This window comes from Solea senegalensis, linkage group LG2 (genome assembly GCF_019176455.1).
Source record: "Solea senegalensis isolate Sse05_10M linkage group LG2, IFAPA_SoseM_1, whole genome shotgun sequence".
Lineage (NCBI taxonomy): Eukaryota > Metazoa > Chordata > Actinopteri > Pleuronectiformes > Soleidae > Solea > Solea senegalensis.
The window spans coordinates 4,096,070-4,116,319 of NC_058022.1; the positions used below are offsets into that span (position 1 = coordinate 4,096,070).

At 41.8% G+C, this 20,250-nt stretch overlaps 1 protein-coding gene across 1 annotated transcript; it reads right to left on the bottom strand.

The window, feature by feature from the left end:
• Positions 1 to 215: 215 nt before the first annotated feature.
• LOC122784197 (trace amine-associated receptor 13c-like) lies at positions 216 to 20,016 on the bottom strand. The gene is made up of 3 exons (XM_044049354.1): positions 19,774 to 20,016; positions 19,114 to 19,582; positions 216 to 653 (listed from the first exon to the last, which is right to left on the bottom strand). The coding sequence occupies exons 1-3, from the start codon at positions 19,941 to 19,943 to the stop codon at positions 303 to 305; spliced, it is 990 nt and encodes a 329-aa protein (XP_043905289.1). The 5' UTR covers positions 19,944 to 20,016; the 3' UTR covers positions 216 to 302.
• Positions 20,017 to 20,250: the final 234 nt, after the last annotated feature.

A 20,250-nucleotide genomic window follows, 5' to 3' on the forward strand; every position in this document is an offset into this window, starting at 1 on the left:
CAAAAAACATCTCCATTAATCTCTTTTTTTCCACAGTATGAGGTTCTGTCAGAGATGTCTTCCTGTTAAAAAGGGCACTGATGCCTAGTGCTTGATCATTGTGTGAATTGTTGGTTTTCTCTGCTCTCGATCATCATGTTGTCTATGTACGGTCCCTTGGGATAATGTATGTTGTGATTTGGTGCTGCACAAATAACATTGAATTAAATATAATAAAAGATTGAAACACATTTTTATAGAAATATTTCGGACATTTGAACAAATTCAGTGTCAGTCTATCACATTCTGCACCATCTCTCTCTCTATAGTACACTGGCATCATGGGAGCCAGGCTGCAGTATCCGAAGTGAAACAATATATTTAATGGTTTTTCTGAACCACAGGTAGAAAAAGACATAAATTATAGGGTTAAGACTAGAGTTTATGTACATTAACCAAATCTCAATGCCTGAAGTTGGTCCCCCGATCAAGTTACTTTCAGCTGCAACAGCAAAACTATAATATGGACACGAGCAGAGAAGAAACACAATAATTACAATACCGAGAGTCCTGGCTGCTTTAATCTCAGATTTCTTAGCTTTTACAGTCTGGGAACGATCCACTGTGACGACTGCCACGTGAGAGCGCATGGCTCGAGCCTGAGACACAGCCACCACAAACACTCTGGAATAGAGAATTGCAATAATTAAAACTGGGCCTAAAAAGGTGGCAATAAGATCAACAAGTCCTTCAGCAAAAGTGACAACAAATGTGCACTCTCCGTAGCAGGACTGAAACATGTCAGGCTGTTTTAACAAATCCCTCAACATCCAAATGCTGTGTACAGCAGAAAATTTCCAACACAGACAAACACAGAGTTTAACTCTGGTCAGAGTGACTCTGGTGGTGTAAAACATGGGGTCACATATTGCAATATAGCGGTCAATCGCTATGAGCACCATGCATCCCACTGAAACACTGACAAGGAGGAAACTTAAAAAGATATTTAGAGCACACATTCGGTCGCCAAGGAGCCAGCAGCCTTGATAGTGGAGATGAAGTGGCATCTCCAGGAGCCCCATGAGGAAGTCAGAGACAGCCAGAGAGAGAAGGAGGAGGTTGGTGGTGGTGTGGAGCTGCCTGAAATCAGAGAAAATCAACACTGAAACCATTCATGTTGTATGTAGAAATTGTGTTACAAGCAGTTGTAATAATGATATTACGGAGGACTAGAAGAGCAACAAGGTACATTTACAGCCACATATGCCATAAAAAAGTGATGCTGCCTATGTAGCCATGTGAAAAAGTTTAGACTCTGCCTGAAGTGGGAGATAGAGATGATGACCAGCAGGTTAAGAATCACAGTGAGCACAATGATGCAGGACAGCACACTGTACATGAGTGTGGTCTCCATGTAAGGACGCCTCATCCTCCTGCACGAGGTGTTGATGTGGGGAAAACAGAGTTCAGGTTCCTCCAGAGCCTCCATGTTCAGAGAAAGAGAGGAGACGCTGCTGTGCTCTGACAGCTTCTGATCCAAGGTCTTCATCATACTGCTGATTTATATTGTGTTGATTTATGTTGCAACTCATGAGACCAGAGCAAAACAAAAGTCCCCTGGTACTCCTGAATGTTCAACCTCAATTCCTAAAGAATATTTTTTTAAGAAATGTTGGGACAAAAATACAGTAAAAACTAAAATCAAGATTTTGGTTTTGATTATACTTCAATCATTTAACAGTTGGTGTGGTGGTTAGCACTATTGTTTTTGCAGCAAGAAGACCAAGGTTTGTGTCGGGGTATGTGTGGCTCTGTGATAGACTTGCAAACTGTCCAGGGTGTACCCCCCCCAACTGGTAGAAGATGGATCAGATCATCCATGTTCGGGGCATGCAGTACACATGCTGGTTTTTGAACCTCATACTCAAGACAGACATTATCTTACAAAGTTTGGCACCAAGTGGTTTGGCGCCAAAGACTAAAGGCCCTGGTATACTTCCATGTATGCCACATTGCGTGTGGCATTGCGTGTCAATTATCGCAGGACCTGGTATACTCGTGCGTCAGGGTCCTCTAGTATCTGGCTTCACCGTCGAGTGGGGGTACAAATCTTGAAGCAGGGAATAGGACGCATTACTACCAAAGAAGGAGAGAACAATGGGACAGCTCCCTCGGACATGTCTGTTTCGAGCGGCTCACATCTGAAAGAACCGTCGGGCAGGGGAGTCGGGTGTCAGCCAGTTCAAGGGTCACCCCGTCGAGGCTCGGGTGACTATCCTTGGCGATGAGTTCTGTTGGGGAAATTTTTTTTCTGCTTGGTGAGCGGGGCTTAATACTCCACATACCGGTGGGGCGGGAGATAGAGATGATGACAATCAGGTTAAGAATCACAGCGAGCACAATGACGCAGGACAGCACAGTGTAAGTGAGCATGGTCTCCACGTAAGGACCCGTCGTCCTCCTACAGGAGGTGTTTATGTGGGGAAAGCAGAGTTCAGCTTCCTCCGGAGCCTCCATGTTCAGAGAGAGAGGGAGAGAGAGAGAGAGAGAGAGAGAGGAGATGCTGCCTAGAGCTCTGACAGCTTTCTGATCCAACGTCTTCATCATGCAGTTCATTTATCTCTTTCCTTCCTTGTCTTACATATGCAAATTCCACCTGATCATAAGGCCAGAGTAAAAAAGAGTTACCTGCTACGCCTGAATGTGCAACCTCAATTCTAACACGGATTAGATGCAGTGACGTGCAGGGATTTCCGGACGGCTTTGAGTAGGTTCTGGTCAATGATCCGGCGACTCAGGAGTGGTATGCACTACACTATCAACACTGTGTATAGTGTAGATGGGGTGCTGCTGACCTCAACACATGGGCTCTCCCATCTATGGGGCTGAGGTTACCGAGGTGGTTAAAAAGCTCCTCTGTAGCAGGGCCCCAGGGGTGGATGAGATCACCCGGAGTTTCTTAAGGCTCGGAATGTTGTAGGACTTTCTTGGTTGACACGCCTGTGCAACATTGTGTGGCCAGGGGGTGGTGGTTGCCCTCTTTAAGAAGGGGGACTGAAGGGTGTGTTCCCACTACAGCTGTATCACTCTCCTCAGCCTCCTGTGTAAGATCTATATAGGTGTCCTGGAGAGGAGGGTCCTTAGGACAATCGAACCACAGATTCAGGAGGAGAAATGTGGTTTCTGTCCTGGTCGCGGAATGGTGGGCCAGCTCTACACTTGGTTGGGCATGGGAGTTCGCCCAACCAGTCTACATGTTCTTTGTGGACTTGGAGCAAGCGTTCCATCATGTACTGTACCTTGGGGAGTGCTCCGGAAGTATAGGGTACCGGAACCCTTAATAAGGGCCACTCGGTCCATGTATGACCGGTGTCAAAGCTTGGTCCACATTGCCGGCAGTAAGTCTGATCCATTTCCAGTGGGCAGTGGACTCCACCAGGGCCACCCTTCGTCATAACCTTTATGGACAGAATTTCTAGATGCAGCCAGGGCATTGAGGGAGTCTGGTTTGGTGAGCTCGGGACTGAGTTTCTACTTATTGCAGATGATCCTCTTTGCTATATCGGGCCATGATCTTCAACTCTCACTGGAGCAGTTCGCAGTTGGTGCGAAGCGACTGGGATGACAATTGGCACCTCAAATCAGAGACCATGGTCCTAAACCAGAAAACGGTGTACAAGTGGGTTTCCTCCACATGGTGTCTGGGCTCTCCCTTAGAGATATAGTAGGGTGAGAAGCTCTGTCATCTGGAAGAGGCTCAGAGTAGAGCTGCTACTCCTCTGCATTGAGAGGAGCCACAAACTATATGATTTGAAGATGTTTTTACAGGCCTGTCCGTTCAGGACAGTGACTGACTTTTTATTTTTGTGACAATGCATACAGAAAAGGCTGTGTAACAGCATAAACAAATGCATTTGACATATATGTACTCATATATGACAGACTGAAAACGTTGCCACTCCCTCTCACAAACATGGCTGCCAATCAGGACATAAAGAAAAATACATTTTAACAAATCTTTACTTATCTACACGCTTTTCAGTCTGTTATATATGAGTAATATGTTCATGCATTCATTTTATTGCTGTTACACTGCCTCTTCTGTATATAATTTTGTTCAGGTGTACTAAAAAATACTGCATAATCATTTAAATCCATCATTTTCTCACCATGACACAAACGTGATACAAAAATAACGAGTTTCCCATCAACCATGAACTGTTATCGACATTTAAAGTCTCAGGGGTCCATGTCCGTTTTCTTGTACTCAAATTTTTTAGCCAGTGGCCTTTGGATTTGAATTATGATTGAAAGCTGGACTCAAGTATTGATGAGTCTTGAATAAACTGCCAAGCACAAGCTGGTCTTGAATAAACCTGATGTAAAGAGAAATTCGGGGTTGTGATTTGTTCAAATGTAAGGGCAGGTCAGTCTAAATACTTGACATTTTAATCCTTTTTTACATACATGTTTCCTGTATTTTCTGGATATCTGAAAGTGTTTCAATAATGTGATTGAGACATAATTATACTGTATGGTCATTAAAGCATCGCTAAAACAACTAATGGTGGCTAAGGCTTTTGTACAGTACTGTGTATGAGCAAAATGGGTTCAAATTCAAAAAGCAATGCACAGAACTGTATTTCTTAATGTATATTCATACACATAAATTACATTACATTACATGTCATTTAGCAGACACTTTTATCCAAAGCGACTTACAATGGAATTGAGTACAATCAACCAGGGGTGGAGTCGAACTTGCGACCATTGTGACCATGATGTCTTTCACACACAGGGTACTGGTCTTAACTGGTCTTAACCACTGAGCCACTCCACCCCCACATAAACACTGTAATATAACTATGTAATGTTAGAATCAAGGGCAGTTAACAATATATAACAGTTTTATTTTTATTGTATGTAACTCCTGTGCTTTCAGTCTTCTTTTCTTGTTGCTCTAATGGAATTCATCATTTTTTTTATTCTTGCAGTGTTTGGGCTGCTAATGTAGGTCCATACACATCCCCTATAAAGCATTTACTAATAATGTTTTATTCATAATTATTTGTGTTGTTGCTCATCACACATGTACTTTGGCTTTAGGAAGAAATTACTAAACCTTTTGTGGTCATTTTGTAAATTGTTGCATCCAGTAAACAGACATGCTTGACACAATCAACAGAAGGCTTTCACATATTTGAATTTAATATTTTCTTCACAGTTTCTCTCTCCTTCTACATCACACTCACTTCACGGGAGCCAGGCTGCAGAATCTGAAGAGTAAAAATGTGTTTAATAGTTTTTCTGGCCCAAGGGTAGAAAAAGACATAAATACCAGGGTTAAAGGTCGAGTTTAAGTAGACTAACCAAATCATAATTAACGAATATGATGCCCCAATCATGGTAGTCTCAGCTGCAACAGTAAAACAATAATATGGACATACGCAGAGAAGAAAAACTACCAATACAATACCAAGAGTCCTGGCTGCTTTAATCTCAGATTTCATTGCTTTTACAGTCTGGGAACGCTCCACTGTGACGACTGCGACGTGAGAGCGCATGGCCCGAGCCTGAGACACAGCCACCACAAACACTCTCAAATACAGAACTGATATGACTAAAATGGGGCCTAAAAACGTGGCAATAATATCAACAAGTCCTTCAGCAAAACCGACCACAACTACACAACTTCCGTAGCAGGTGATATACATGTCAGGCTGTTTTAAAACATCCCTAAATAATACACTGCCATGCACACCAGAAAATATCCAACACAGACAAACACAGAGTTTAACTCTGGTCAGAGTGACTCTGGTGGTGTAAAACATGGGGTTACAAATTGCTATATAGCGGTCGACTGATATGAGCACCATGCTTCCCACTGAAACGCTGAAAACGAGGGCAGCCAAGAAATAATGCACGACACACATGATGTCGCCCAAGAACCAGCAGCCTTGGTTTTGGAGGAGAAGAAGTGGCATCTGCAGGAGACCCACGAGGAAGTCAGCGACCGCTAGAGAGAGGAGGAGGAGGTTGGTGGTGGTGTGGAGCTGCCTGAAATCAGAGATAATCAACACTGACAACACTGATGTTCTATGTACAACCTACAACATATAATACTAGGAGAACTACAAGAGCAGATAAGTGAATTCATAGCTATAGTAAAAAATCTTTAAGGATTTTTCAAACATGGTGGCATGAGAGACCTAAATTTAATCATATACTGGAACCATGTGGAGAAATTGTGACTCAACTTGAAGTGTGAGATAGAGATGATGACCAGCAGGTTTAGGATCACGGTGAGTATCGTGATGCAGGACAGCACAGTGTAAGTGAGCATGGTCTCCACGTAAGGACCCGTCCTCCACCTGCAGGAGGTGTTGATGTGGGGAAAGCAGAGTGCAGCTTCCTCTGGAGCCTCCATGTTCAGAGAGAGAGAGAGAGAAAGGAGATGCTGTCAAGAGCTCTGACAGCTTTCTGATCCAATGTCTTCATCATACAGTTAATTTATCTTTTTCCTTCCTCATCTTACATATGCAAATTGCAACCTCAATTCTAAAACAGATGAAATGCAGTGGCGTGGAGAGATATTTTGGAAAGGCCGGGGCAAAAATGAGAAGGGCACCTAGTGCGCACCGATGGGGCAGGCAGGCCAGTCATTGCGGACTGAACTGAAACATCAACATATTATTGCTTAATTAAGCAAGTTCAAGTTACATTTTGTCGCAATTTTCATCACTCTTGAAAGTACTGTGTCTTTGAAGATATGCAAGTAAGCCTTGGTATGTTATTGAAGTATACAAGGACATAATTTACAGCCCTCATTTCATGGGACACTGTCAAATAAGGGATTTTGTCTATGGAATTTGATGCAGGAGAGTTGGCCGTTTGACACTGACAATCTTCAGGTTCTAGCCAGAAAATACTGTCTGAAGTACCTGGGGAGAATGGACGTGCACTTGTAAAGTCCAACAGAAACGCTCTCCGTCTAACATCGAACCGTCTTGCTCTGACGCAACAATGCTATGCAACTTTATTTACACTGCTCAACACTTGGGTGAGATAAGGTACTGACCTCCAAATTTGTAGGCCAAAATTGAAGTAAAAGTTATTTTGAGATTTTAAATTCCACTTCCTTGAAGGGACACAGGTCAAAAGGAATTATGTTATCATGCCCATGTGTGTTTATGTCATTCACTACAGTCACGTTTTTCAGGATGTACAAGTCACATTGGTGGGAATATCTGATCTGTCTCCTTAAGGCCTTGGTATACTTCTGCACACATGCCGTGTGTGCTCAAGCTCGCTTTGCATATCGCGGACCCTGGTATACTCGCACATCAGGGTCCTGTAAAATCTCACTTCACCATCCTGTGGTTGTACATGTATGGATGCAGGGAATGGGACACATTCCTAGCAAAGAAGAAGAAGAGACAGATGCTACAGGTCCCTCGAACATGTCTGGTTCAGGCGTCTCAAAGCTGAAAAGTCCTTAGGCAGGGGTGTCAGCCGGTTCGAGGGTCGGATGACTATCCAAGCGACTGCCTCTTTTGTTGTCCAAATTTTATTTTTGCTTGATGAGCAGGGCTTAATACTCCACCTACCGGTGTGGTGGGCATTTTGTTCGCCCATGCATTGTTCACGTGCACCCAAAATGCTCTTTGCACATCCTCTTCCACTTTATCCTCCACATGAGGGTCATGGGGGGAGCTGTGCCAATCTCAGCTGACATAGGGTGAAAGGTGAGGTACACCCTGGACAGACTGCCAGTCCATCAGAGGGACACATAGAGACAAACAACCATTCACTCTCACACCTATGGTCAATTTAGAGTGTCCAATTTACCTAATCCCCAAATCTGCATGTTTTTGGACTGTGGGAGAAAACTAGAGAACCTGGGGAAAACCCATGCACACATGGGGAGAACATGCAAACTCCACACAGAAAGACCCTCTGTGGAATGCAGGATCTGAATTGGTGCCCTTCTTGCTGTGAGGCAACAATGCTTGCCACTGCAGCAATGTGAGATCCTTGTGTGACAGCCCAGAGCCTGTTACTTGTGTACTGGTGTTCTGCTCCTTTACCTGCAGTCTCAGCCTGAGCTGATTGAGTAACTGGGAGCACCTGGCCAGGCCTCCCAGCCTATTTAACCCCACCTCCCCAGAGACCAGTGTGGAATCCCTTCACCAGATTGAATTTTTTGTTTATCTGTTCCTTTGTTAGACACTGACAACATGCACTACACATGCTTCATAACATTCGTACACCCTTATACACCACTGATTCTGACTTACACACCTCATTGTTTCTTTGTTTGCACATTTATTTAATAAATGTTACTTTTGTTTATGCAAAGTTGGTTGTGCATCTCCCACTTTTGTTGTGGCCTTTGAGCTGATTGTAACACCTTGTCATTTAATGACAGAACACTGGACTTGGACAACTTAATAAAAGGGATATTGCCACTTCCTCTCACAAACAACATGGCTGCCAACCAGGACGTGAAGAAAAACACATTTCAGACAAAGGTTTACTTATCGACACTCTTTTAAGTCCGTTATATATGGGTAATATATTCATGTAATTTTGTTCTGGTGTTCTAAGTGAATAGTGCATAATCATTTAAATCCATCATTTTTTGACCATGAAACAAACAAGTTACTAAAAAAAATGGTTTTCCAGATATGGGAACAATTGTTTACTGTTATGGGCATTTAAAGTCTCAGGGCTCCATGGCCATTTTTGTTGTACTTATCAAATTCTGTAGTCAGTGGCATTTGGCTTGGAATGATGTGACTGAAAGTTGGTCTCATGTATTAACAATCATAGAATCATACAACCTGTGTATGTAAAGAACAAGTATGCCTTGAATAAACCTGATGTAACAGACCTTTTTACAGCAGATATAGAGAATCAGGTTTGTGTTATTGTTCAAATGTAAGGGCAGGTCACACTAAATACTCCTTTTAATAATATTTTTTTCTGAAAATGTAATATTTAAACTACATACATGTTTCCTGTATTTTCTGAATGTGATGATAATTAATTACTCTGTATGGTTAATACAACATTGCTAAAACGACAAACAATGGTTAATAATGGCTTTTGCACAGTACTGTATATGAGCATAATGGGTTCAAATTGAAAAAGCAATGCACAGAAATGTGTTCAGATTTCTTAGTATATGTCCATACACACATATAAATACTATAATGTAACTGTAATGTGTTAGAATTAGGGACAGTTAACAATATAACAGTTTTATTTTTATTGCATATACTCCTGTGCTTTCAGTCTTCTTTGCTCATGGCTCTAATGCAATTTATTATTTTTTTATTCTTGCAGTGTTTAGGCTGGTAATGTATGTCCATATACATCCCGTATAAAGCATTGAATAATCATTTTAATTCATTATTATTTGTGTTATTGCTCATCACTCATGTATAATTACTACACTGCACTGAACTACTGGTGACATCAATGCCAGTGGCTTTGATTTTAGGAAGAATTTACCTAACGTTTTGTGGCCTTTTTTTCTTTCTTTTTTAAATTCACAGGATTAAAATTCACAAAGATCTTTTCATCCAGTAAACAGAAATGCTTGACATAATCAAAAGAAGGCTTTTACACATTTCAATTTAATATTTTCTTCAGAGTCTCTCTCTCCTTCTACATCACACTCACTTCACGGGAGCCAGGCTGCAGAATCTGAAGAGTAAAAATGTGTTTAATGGTTTTTCTGGCCCACGGGTAGAAAAAGACATAAATACCAGGGTTAAAGGTCGAGTTTAAGTAGGCTAACCAAATCATAATTAATGAATATGACGCCCCAAGCGAGGCAGTCTCAGCTGCAACAGTAAAACAGTAATATGGACATGTGCAGAGAAGAAAAACTACCAATACAATACCGAGAGTCCTGGCTGCTTTAATCTCGGATTTAATTGCTTTTACAGCCTGGGAACGCTCCACTGTGACGACTGCAATGTGAGAGCGCATGGCCCGAGCCTGAGACACAGCCACCACAAACACTCTCAAATACAAAACTGATATGATTAAAATGGGGCCTAAAAACGAGGCAATAATATCAACAAGTCCTTCAGCGAAACCGACCACAACAACACAACTTCCATAGCAGGTGATATACATGTCAGGCTGTTTTAAGACATCCCTGAACATCACACTGCCATGCACACTGGAACATATCCAACACAGACAAATACAGAGTTTAACTCTGGTCAGAGTGACTCTGGTGGTGTAAAACATGGGGTTACAAATTGCTATATAGCGGTCGACTGATATGAGCACCATGCTTCCCACTGAAACGCTGAAAACGAGGGCAGCCAAGAAATAATGCACGACACACATGATGTCGCCCAAGAACCAGCAGCCTTGGTTTTGGAGGAGAAGAAGTGGCATCTGCAGGAGACCCACGAGGAAGTCAGCGACAGCCAGAGAGAGGAGGAGGAGGTTGGTGGTGGTGTGGAGCTGCCTGAAATCAGAGAAAATCATCACTGACAACTGATGTCCTATGTTCAACCAACAATATAACATACTAGGAGAAATACAATAGCAGATAAGTGCATTTATAGCAAAAGTAGCAAATTGTTAATGATTTTTCAAACATGGTTGCTTGAGAGACCAAAATTTAATCATATGCTGGAAGCATGTGGAGAAATTGTGACTCAACTTGAAGTGCGAGATAGAGATGATGACCAGCAGGTTTAGGATAACAGTGAGTATCGTGATGCAGGACAGCACAGTGTAAGTGAGCATGGTCTCCACGTAAGGACCCGTCCTCCTCCTGCAGGAGGTGTTGATGTGGGGAAAGCAGAGTTCAGCTTCCTCTGGAGCCTCCATGTTCAGAAAGAGAGAGAGAGGAGATGCTGCCAAGAGCTCTGACAGCTTTCTGAACCAACTTCTTCACCATACACTTCATTTATCTCTTTCCTTCCTCATCTTACATATGGAAATTCCAACCTCAATTCTAAAACAGATGAAATGCAGTGGTGCGCGCAGATATTTTGGAAAGGCAGGGGCAAAAATGAAAATGGCACCTAGTGCGCACCGATGGGGCAGGCCTTACTAGTACACTTAAGGCTGGCATGTCCAAAATGCAATCTTTGGCCAAAGACAGCCAGACACTGGGGACTGAATTGAAACATATCAACACAAACTCCACATACTCCACAAACAACCTCACACCTATGGTCAATTTAGAGTGTCCAATTTACCTAATCCCCAAATCTGCATGTTTTTGGACTGTGGGAGAAAACTAGAGAACCTGGGAAAAACCTATGCACACATGGGGAGAACATGCAAACGCCACTCAGAAAGACCCTCTGTGGAATGCAGGATCTGAATTGGTGCCCTTCTTGCTGTGAGGCAACAATGCTTGCCACTGCAGCCAGAGCCGGATTAAATAAATCGACTATACTAGGCAGACTGTATTTTTTGGGGCCCCCTCCATCGATGTTATTTATGAATTGAAATCTGAAACTTACCAAAGTTACTAATAAAAGTTAATTCACATTTTACGTAGCGTAGTCTTTGGTTACGAGTTGGTTATTTGTATGCCAAAATAAGTCATGTGTCGTATATTAAACAGTCTATCAGACTTTTTTTTTGATTTTTATTACCGTATTTATACGTTACTACAAGGCTCTATTAAATGCTCTTAAATTATCCTTATGTTATCCATTGCGAGTGTCATTGTTAAGGCAGTAGTACCAGTAAATCACCAATAGGTGTCAGCATTGCTATGTAAACAGAGCAAGTAAGCTAAATGTTGTAAGCTATTGCATTTTGCAGAAAATCTTAATCAAATGTGTTGATTAAATTGAATAGTTTAATAAGTAGTCAAATATACAAAGACCAATAAAATTTGCAGTAAGAGAAACTGTGCTGTATCGGTAAAGAGGTTTATTTTCATGGACAAGCATCACCTCTCTTCCATTTTCTGGTATTCAACACTCAGCACCTCAGCTCCTGGTCTGGACTGTTCAGCAGTTTTCTCCACTGGTCTGGATATTTCTCTGGATGGTGTACTGTGCAGTGTTGCTTTTGGAAGTCATTCTAGACTTAGTCTTAGTTTTAGTCTTTTGGACTAAAACGCTTATTAGTTTTAGTCACGTTTCAGTCATTTCTATCGTGCAGTGTCACTTATAAGTTTGACATGAAATTTCCTCCACCGGTGGTGCGTCACGACAGACTCTAGATCGGCTCGGAAGGGCTCGGGGTGAAGGTGGTTTACAGCAAACCCCCGCCCGGACCTCGCCACGGACATGTGCACCTGCTGCGGCTTCTCCCGCCCGCCTGCCCCCAGTGCGACTGTTGATCGGAGCAGACTGTCCTCAGAACGCCCTGACAGCGTCACGTCATCAGGACGATGAGTGTAAATCGTCTTGAAAGGCGGACCAAGTCATTTTTAGGTTTTGATTGTCCCTCTGTCTGGGCCCCCTGCCAATCGGGCCCTAGGCACATGCCTAGTTTGCAGTTGCGTTAATCCGGCTCTGACTGCAGCAATGTGAGATCTTTGTGTGACAGGCCAGAGCCTGTTACTTGTATACTGGTGTTCTGCTCCTTTACCTGCAGGTCTCAGGTTGAGCTGATTGAGTAACTGGGAGCACCTGGCCAGGCCTCCCAGCCTATTTAACCCCGCCTCCCCAGAGACCAGCGTGGAATCCCTTCACCTGCACCAGATTGATTTGTTTGTTTAGCTGTTCCTTTGTTAGACACTGACAACATGCATGACACATGTGTCATAACATTCAGACACCTTCATACACCACTGATTCTGACTTACACATCTTTGTTTCTATGTTTGCACATTTATTTAATAAATGTTACTTTTGTGTATACTAAGTTGGTTGTGCATCTCCCGCTTGTGTTGTGGCCTTTGAGCTGGTCGTAACACCTTGTCATTTAATAACAGAACACTGGATTTGGATAACATAATAAAAGGGATATTTCAGTTTTTTCTGAGGTGTAGTTGTATGAGGTTTTGACACATTATCACTTACTTTGCTGCTTTGCCACTTCCTCTCAGAAACAACATGGCTGCCAACCAGGACGTGAAGAAAAAACACATTTTAGACAAAGGTTTACTTATCGACACTCTTTTAAGTCCGTTATATATGACTAATATGTTCATGTAATTTTGTTCTGGTGTTCTATGTAAATAGTGCATAATCATTTTTTATCATTGACCATGAAACAAACAAGTTACAAAAAAAAATGGTTTCCCAGATATGGGAACATTTCTTTACTGTTATATGCGCATTCAAAGTCTCAGTGCTCCATGCCCATTTTTGTTGTACTTATCAAATTCTGTAGTCAGTGGCATTTGGCTTGGAATGATGTGATTGAAAGTTGGTCTCATGTATCAACAATCATAGAATCATACAACCTGTGTATGTAAAGCACAAGTATGCCTTGAATAAACCTGATGTAACAGACCTTTTTACAGCAGATATAGAGAATTAGGGTCGTGTTATTGTTCAAATGTAAGGGCAGGTCACAGTAAATACTCCTTTTAATAATATTTTTTCTGAAAATGTCATTTTTAAACTACATACATGTTTCCTGTAATTTCTGAATGTGATGATAATTAATTACTCTGTATGGTTAATACAACATTGCTAAAACGACAAACAATGGTTAATAATGGCTTTTGCACAGTACTGTATATGAGCATAATGGGTTCAAATTGAAAAAGCAACACACAGAAATGTGTTCAGATTTCTTAGTATATGTCCATACACACATATAAATACTATAATGTAACTGTAATATTTTAGAATTACGGACAGTTAACAATATTAACAGTTTTATTTTTATTGCACATATACTCCTGTGCTTTCAGTTTTCTTTGCCTGTGGCTCTGATGCAATTCATTATTTTTTTTATTCTTGCAGTGTTTAGGCTGGTAATGTATGTCCATACACATCCCCTATAAAGCATTGAATAATCATTTTAATTCATTATTATTTGTGTTACTGCTCATCACTCATGTATAATTACTACACTGCACTGAACTACTGGTGACATCAGTGCCAGTGGCTTTGATTTTAGGAAGAATTTACCTAACGTTTTGTGGCCTTTTTTTCTTTCTTTTTTAAATTCACAGGATTAAAATTCACAAAGATCTTTTCATCCAGTAAACAGAAATGCTTGACATAATCAAAAGAAGGCTTTTACACATTTCAATTTAATATTTTCTTCAGAGTCTCTCTCTCCTTCTACATCACACTCACTTCACGGGAGCCAGGCTGCAGAATCTGAAGAGTAAAAATGTGTTTAATGGTTTTTCTGGCCCATGGGTAGAAAAAGACATAAATACCAGGGTTAAAGGTCGAGTTCAAGTAGGCTAACCAAATCATAATTAATGAATATGACGCCCCAAGCGAGGCAGTCTCAGCTGCAGCAGCAAAACAATAATATGGACATGTGCAGAGAAGAAAAACTACCAATACAATACCGAGAGTCCTGGCTGCTTTAATCTCAGATTTCATTGCTTTTACAGTCTGGGAACGCTCCACTGTGACGACTGCCACGTGAGAGCGCATGGCCCGAGCCTGAGACACAGCCACCACAAACACTCTCAAATACAAAACTGCTATTGTTAAAATGGGGCCTAAAAACGTGGCAATCATAGAAACAAGTCCTTCAGCAAAACCGACCACAACTACACAACTTCCATAGCAGGTGATATACATGTCAGGCTGTTTTAAGACATCCCTGAAAAACCAACTGCTATGCACACCGGAAAATATCCAACACAAACAAATACAGAGTTTAACTCTGGTCAGAGTGACTCTGGTGGTGTAAAACATGGGGTTACAAATTGCTATATAGCGGTCGACTGATATGAGCACCATGCTTCCCACTGAAACACTGAAAACGAGGGCAGCCAAGAAATAATGCACGACACAAATGACGTCGCCCAAGAACCAGCAGCCTTGGTTTTGGAGGAGAAGAAGTGGCATCTGCAGGAGACCCACAAGGAAGTCAGCGACAGCCAGAGAGAGCAGGAGGAGGTTGGTGGTGGTGTGGAGCTGCCTGAAATAAGAGAAAATCAACACTGACAACACTGATGTTCTATGTACAACCAACAATATATAATACAAGGAGAACTACAAGAGCAGATAAGTGCATTTATAGCTATAGTAGAAAATCTTTAAGGATTTTTCAAACATGGTTGCATGAGAGACCTAAATTTAATCATATACTGGAAGCATGTGGAGAAATTGTGACTCAACTTGAAGTGTGAGATAGAGATGATGACCAGCAGGTTTAGGATCACGGTGAGTATCGTGATGCAGGACAGCACAGTGTAAGTGAGCATGGTCTCCACATAAGGACCCGTCCTCCTCCTGCAGGAGGTGTTGATGTGGGGAAAGCAGAGTGCAGCTTCCTCTGGAGCCTCCATGTTCAGAGAGAGAGAGCGAAAGGAGATGCTGCCAAGAGCTCTGACAGCTTTCTGATCCAACGTCTTCATCATAGAGTTTATTTATCTCTTTCCTTCCTCATCTTACATATGCAAATTCCAACCTCAATTCTAACACAGATGAAATGCAGTGGTGCGCAGAGATATTTTGGAAAGGCATGGGCAAAAATGAAAATGGCACCTTGTGCGCACCGATGGGGCAGGCCTTACTAGTACACTTAAGGCTGGCATGTCCAAAATGCAATCTTTGGCCAAAGGCAGCCAGACACTGGGGACTGAATTGATACAACAAATGTTACATCTCAAATGACATTTTGTCGCATTTTCGTCACTCTTGAAAGTACTGTGTCTTTGAAGATATGCAAGTAAGCCTTGGTATGTTATTGAGGTATACAGGGCCATCATTTACAGCCTTCATTTCATCTAAGATCACCTTTTGGGACACTGTCATATAGGGGATTTTGTCTATGGAATTTGGTGAAGGAGAGCGGGCCGTTTGACACTGACAATCTTCAAGTTCTAGCCAGAAAATACTGTCTGAAGCACATTGGGAGAATGGATGTGCACTTGGGGATAGCATGTAAACTCCACACAGAAAGGCTCTCTGTCTAATGTCTAACTGTCTTGCTCTGACGCAACAATGCTATGCAACTTCATTTACACTGCTTAACACTTGGGTGGGATAAGCTACTGACCTAAAAAAGGCCAAAATTGAAGCAAAAGTTATTTTGAGATTTTAAATTCCTATTCCATGCTCCAAAGGCTTAAAAGACATGATACCTCGGTGTGAGTCCACTTCCTTGAAGGGACACAGGTCAAAAGGAATTATGTGATCGTGGGTCATGCCCATGTGTGTTTATGTCATTCACTACAGTCACGTTTTTCAGGACGTACAAGTCGCATTGGTGGGAATATCCGATGTGTCTACTTAAGGCCTTGGTATACTCGCACATCAGGGTCCTGTAGTATCTCACTTCACCATCCTGTGGTTGTACATGTCTGGATGCAGGGAATGGGACACATTCCTACCAAAGAAGTAAAGAGCGATGCTACAGGTCCCTTGAACACGTTCGTTAGGCAGGGGAGTCGGGGTGTCAGCCGGTTCGAGGGTCACCAGTTGGAGGCTTGGATGACTATCCAAGTGACTACCTCTTCTGTTATCCAAATGTTTTTTTTTGCCTGATGAGCAGGGCTTAATACTCCACCTACTAATGGGGCGGATGTTCAGTTTGCCCCTGCGCTGTCTATGTGTGCCCAACATGCTCTTTGCACATCCTCTACCACTTTATCCTCCAAATGAGGGTCATGGGGGGAGCTGTCCCAATCTCAGCTGACATAGAGTGAAAGACGTGGTACACCCTGGACAGGCTGCCAGTCCATCACAGGGACACATAGAGACAAACAACCATTCAGTCTCACACCTATGGTCAATTTAGAGTGTCCAATTTACCTAATCCTCAAATCTGCATGTTTTTGGACTGTTGGAGAAAACTAGAGAAACTGGGGAAAACCCATTCACACATGGGGAGAACATGTAAACTCCACACAGAAAGACCCTCTGTGGAATGCAGGATCTGAATTGGTGCCCTTCTTGCTGTGAGGCAACAATACTTGCCACTGCAGCAATGTGCAATCCTTGTGTGACAGGCCAGAGTCTGTTACTTGTATACTGGTGTTCTGCTCCTTTACCTGCAGGTCTCAGGCTGAACTGATTGAGTAACTGATAGCACCTGGCCAGGCCTCCCAGCCTATTTAACCCCGCCTCCCCCAGAGACCAGCGTGGAATCCCTTCACCGGATTGATTTGTTTGTTTAGCTGTTCCTTTGTTAGACACTGACAACATGCATGACACATGTGTCATAACATTCAGACACCTTCATACACCACTGATTCTGACTTACACATCTTTGTTTCTATGTTTGCACATTTATTTAATAAATGTTACTTTTGTGTATACTAAGTTGGTTGTGCATCTCCCGCTTGTGTTGTGGCCTTTGAGCTGGTCGTAACACCTTGTCATTTAATAACAGAACACTGGATTTGGATAACATAATAAAAGGGATATTTCAGTTTTTTCTGAGGTGTAGTTGTATGAGGTTTTGACACATTATCACTTACTTTGCTGCTTTGCCACTTCCTCTCACAAACAACATGGCTGCCAACCAGGACGTGAAGAAAAAACACATTTTAGACAAAGGTTTACTTATCGACACTCTTTTAAGTCCGTTATATATGATTAATATGTTCATGTAATTTTGTTCTGGTGTTCTATGTAAATAGTGCATAATCATTTTTTATCATTGACCATGAAACAAACAAGTTACAAAAAAAAATGGTTTCCCAGATATGGGAACATTTCTTTACTGTTATATGCGCATTCAAAGTCTCAGGGCTCCATGCCCATTTTTGTTGTACTTACCAAATTCTGTAGTCAGTGGCATTTGGCTTGGAATGATGTGACTGAAAGTTGGTCTCATGTATTAACAATCATAGAATCATACAACCTGTGTATGTAAAGCACAAGTATGCCTTGAATAAACCTGATGTAACAGACCTTTTTACAGCAGATATAGAGAATCAGGGTTGTGTTATTGTTCAAATGTAAGGGCAGGTCACAGTAAATACTCCTTTTAATAATATTTTTTCTGAAAATGTAATTTTTAAACTACATACATGTTTCCTGTAATTTCTGAATGTGATGATAATTAATTACTCTGTATGGTTAATACAACATTGCTAAAACGACAAACAATGGTTAATAATGGCTTTTGCACAGTACTGTATATGAGCATAATGGGTTCAAATTGAAAAAGCAACACACAGAAATGTGTTCAGATTTCTTAGTATATGTCCATACACACATATAAATACTATAATGTAACTGTAATATTTTAGAATTAGGGACAGTTAACAATATTAACAGTTTTATTTTTATTGCACATATACTCCTGTGCTTTCAGTTTTCTTTGCCTGTGGCTCTAATGCAATTCATTATTTTTTTTATTCTTGCAGTGTTTAGGCTGGTAATGTATGTCCATACACATCCCCTATAAAGCATTGAATATTCATTTTAATTCATTATTATTTGTGTTATTGCTCATCACTCATGTATAATTACTACACTGCACTGAACTACTGGTGACATCAGTGCCAGTGGCTTTGATTTTAGGAAGAATTTACCTAACGTTTTGTGGCCCTTTTTTTTTCTTTTTTAAATTAACAGGATTAAAATACACAAAGATCTTTTCATCCAGTAAACAGAAATGCTTGACATAATCAAAAGAAGGCTTTTACACATTTCAATTTAATATTTTCTTCAGAGTCTCTCTCTCCTTCTACATCACACTCACTTCACGGGAGCCAGGCTGCAGAATCTGAAGAGTAAAAATGTGTTTGATGGTCTTTCTGGCCCACGGGTAGAAAAAGACATAAATACCAGGGTTAAAGGTCGAGTTTAAGTAGACTAACCAAAGCATAATTAATGAATATGACGCCCCAATCATGGTAGTCTCAGCTGCAACAGCAAAACAATAATATGGACATACGCAGAGAAGAAAAACTACCAATACAATACCTAGAGTCCTGGCTGCTTTAATCTCAGATTTAATTGCTTTTACAGCCTGGGAACGTGCCACTTTGACGACTGCGACATGAGAGCGCATGGCCCGAGCCTGAGACACAGCCACCACAAACACTCTCAAATACAAAACTGCTATGATTAAAATGGGGCCTAAAAACGTGGCAATGATATCAACAAGTCCTTCAGCGAAACCGACCACAACAACACAACTTCCATAGCAGGTGATATACATGTCAGGCTGTTTTAAGACATCCCTGAATATCACACTGCCACGCACACCAGAAAATATCCAACACAAACAAATACAGAGTTTAACTCTGGTCAGAGTGACTCTGGTGGTGTAAAACATGGGGTTACAAATTGCTATGTAGCGGTCGACTGATATGAGCACCATGCTTCCCACTGAAACGCTGAAAACGAGGGCAGCCAAGAAATAATGCACAACACACATGACGTCGCCCAAGAACCAGCAGCCTTGGTTTTGGAGGAGAAGAAGTGGCATCTGCAGGAGACCCACGAGGAAGTCAGCGACAGCCAGAGAGAGGAGGAGGAGGTTGGTGGTGGTGTGGAGCTGCCTGAAATCAGATAAATCAACACTGACAACACTGATGTTCTATGTACAACCAACAATATATAATACTAGGAAAACAACAAGAGCAGATAAGTGCATTTATAACTATAGTAGAAAGTCTTTTTCAAACATGGTGGCATGAGAGACCTAAATTTAATCATATACTGGAAGCATGTGGAGAAATTGTGACTCAACTTGAAGTGCGAGATAGAGATGATGACCAGCAGGTTTAGGATCACGGTGAGTATCGTGATGCAGGACAGCACAGTGTAAGTGAGCATGGTCTCCACGTAAGGACCCGTCCTCCTCCTGCAGGAGGTGTTGATGTGGGGAAAGCAGAGTGCAGCTTCCTCTGGAGTCTCCATGTTCAGAAAGAGAGAGAGAGAGAGAGAGAGAGAGAGGAGATGCTGCCAAGAGCTCTGACAGCTTTCTGAACCAACTTCTTCACCATACAGTTCATTTATCTCTTTCCTTCCACATCTTACATATGCAAATTCCAACCTCAATTATAAAACAGATGAAATGCAGTGGTACGCACAGATATTTTGTAAAGGCAGGGGCAAAAAAGAAAAAGGCACAGAGTGTGCACCGATGGGGCAGGCCTTACTAGTACACTTAAGGCAGGCATGTCCAAAATGCAATCTTTGGCCAAAGGCAGGCAGACACTGGGGA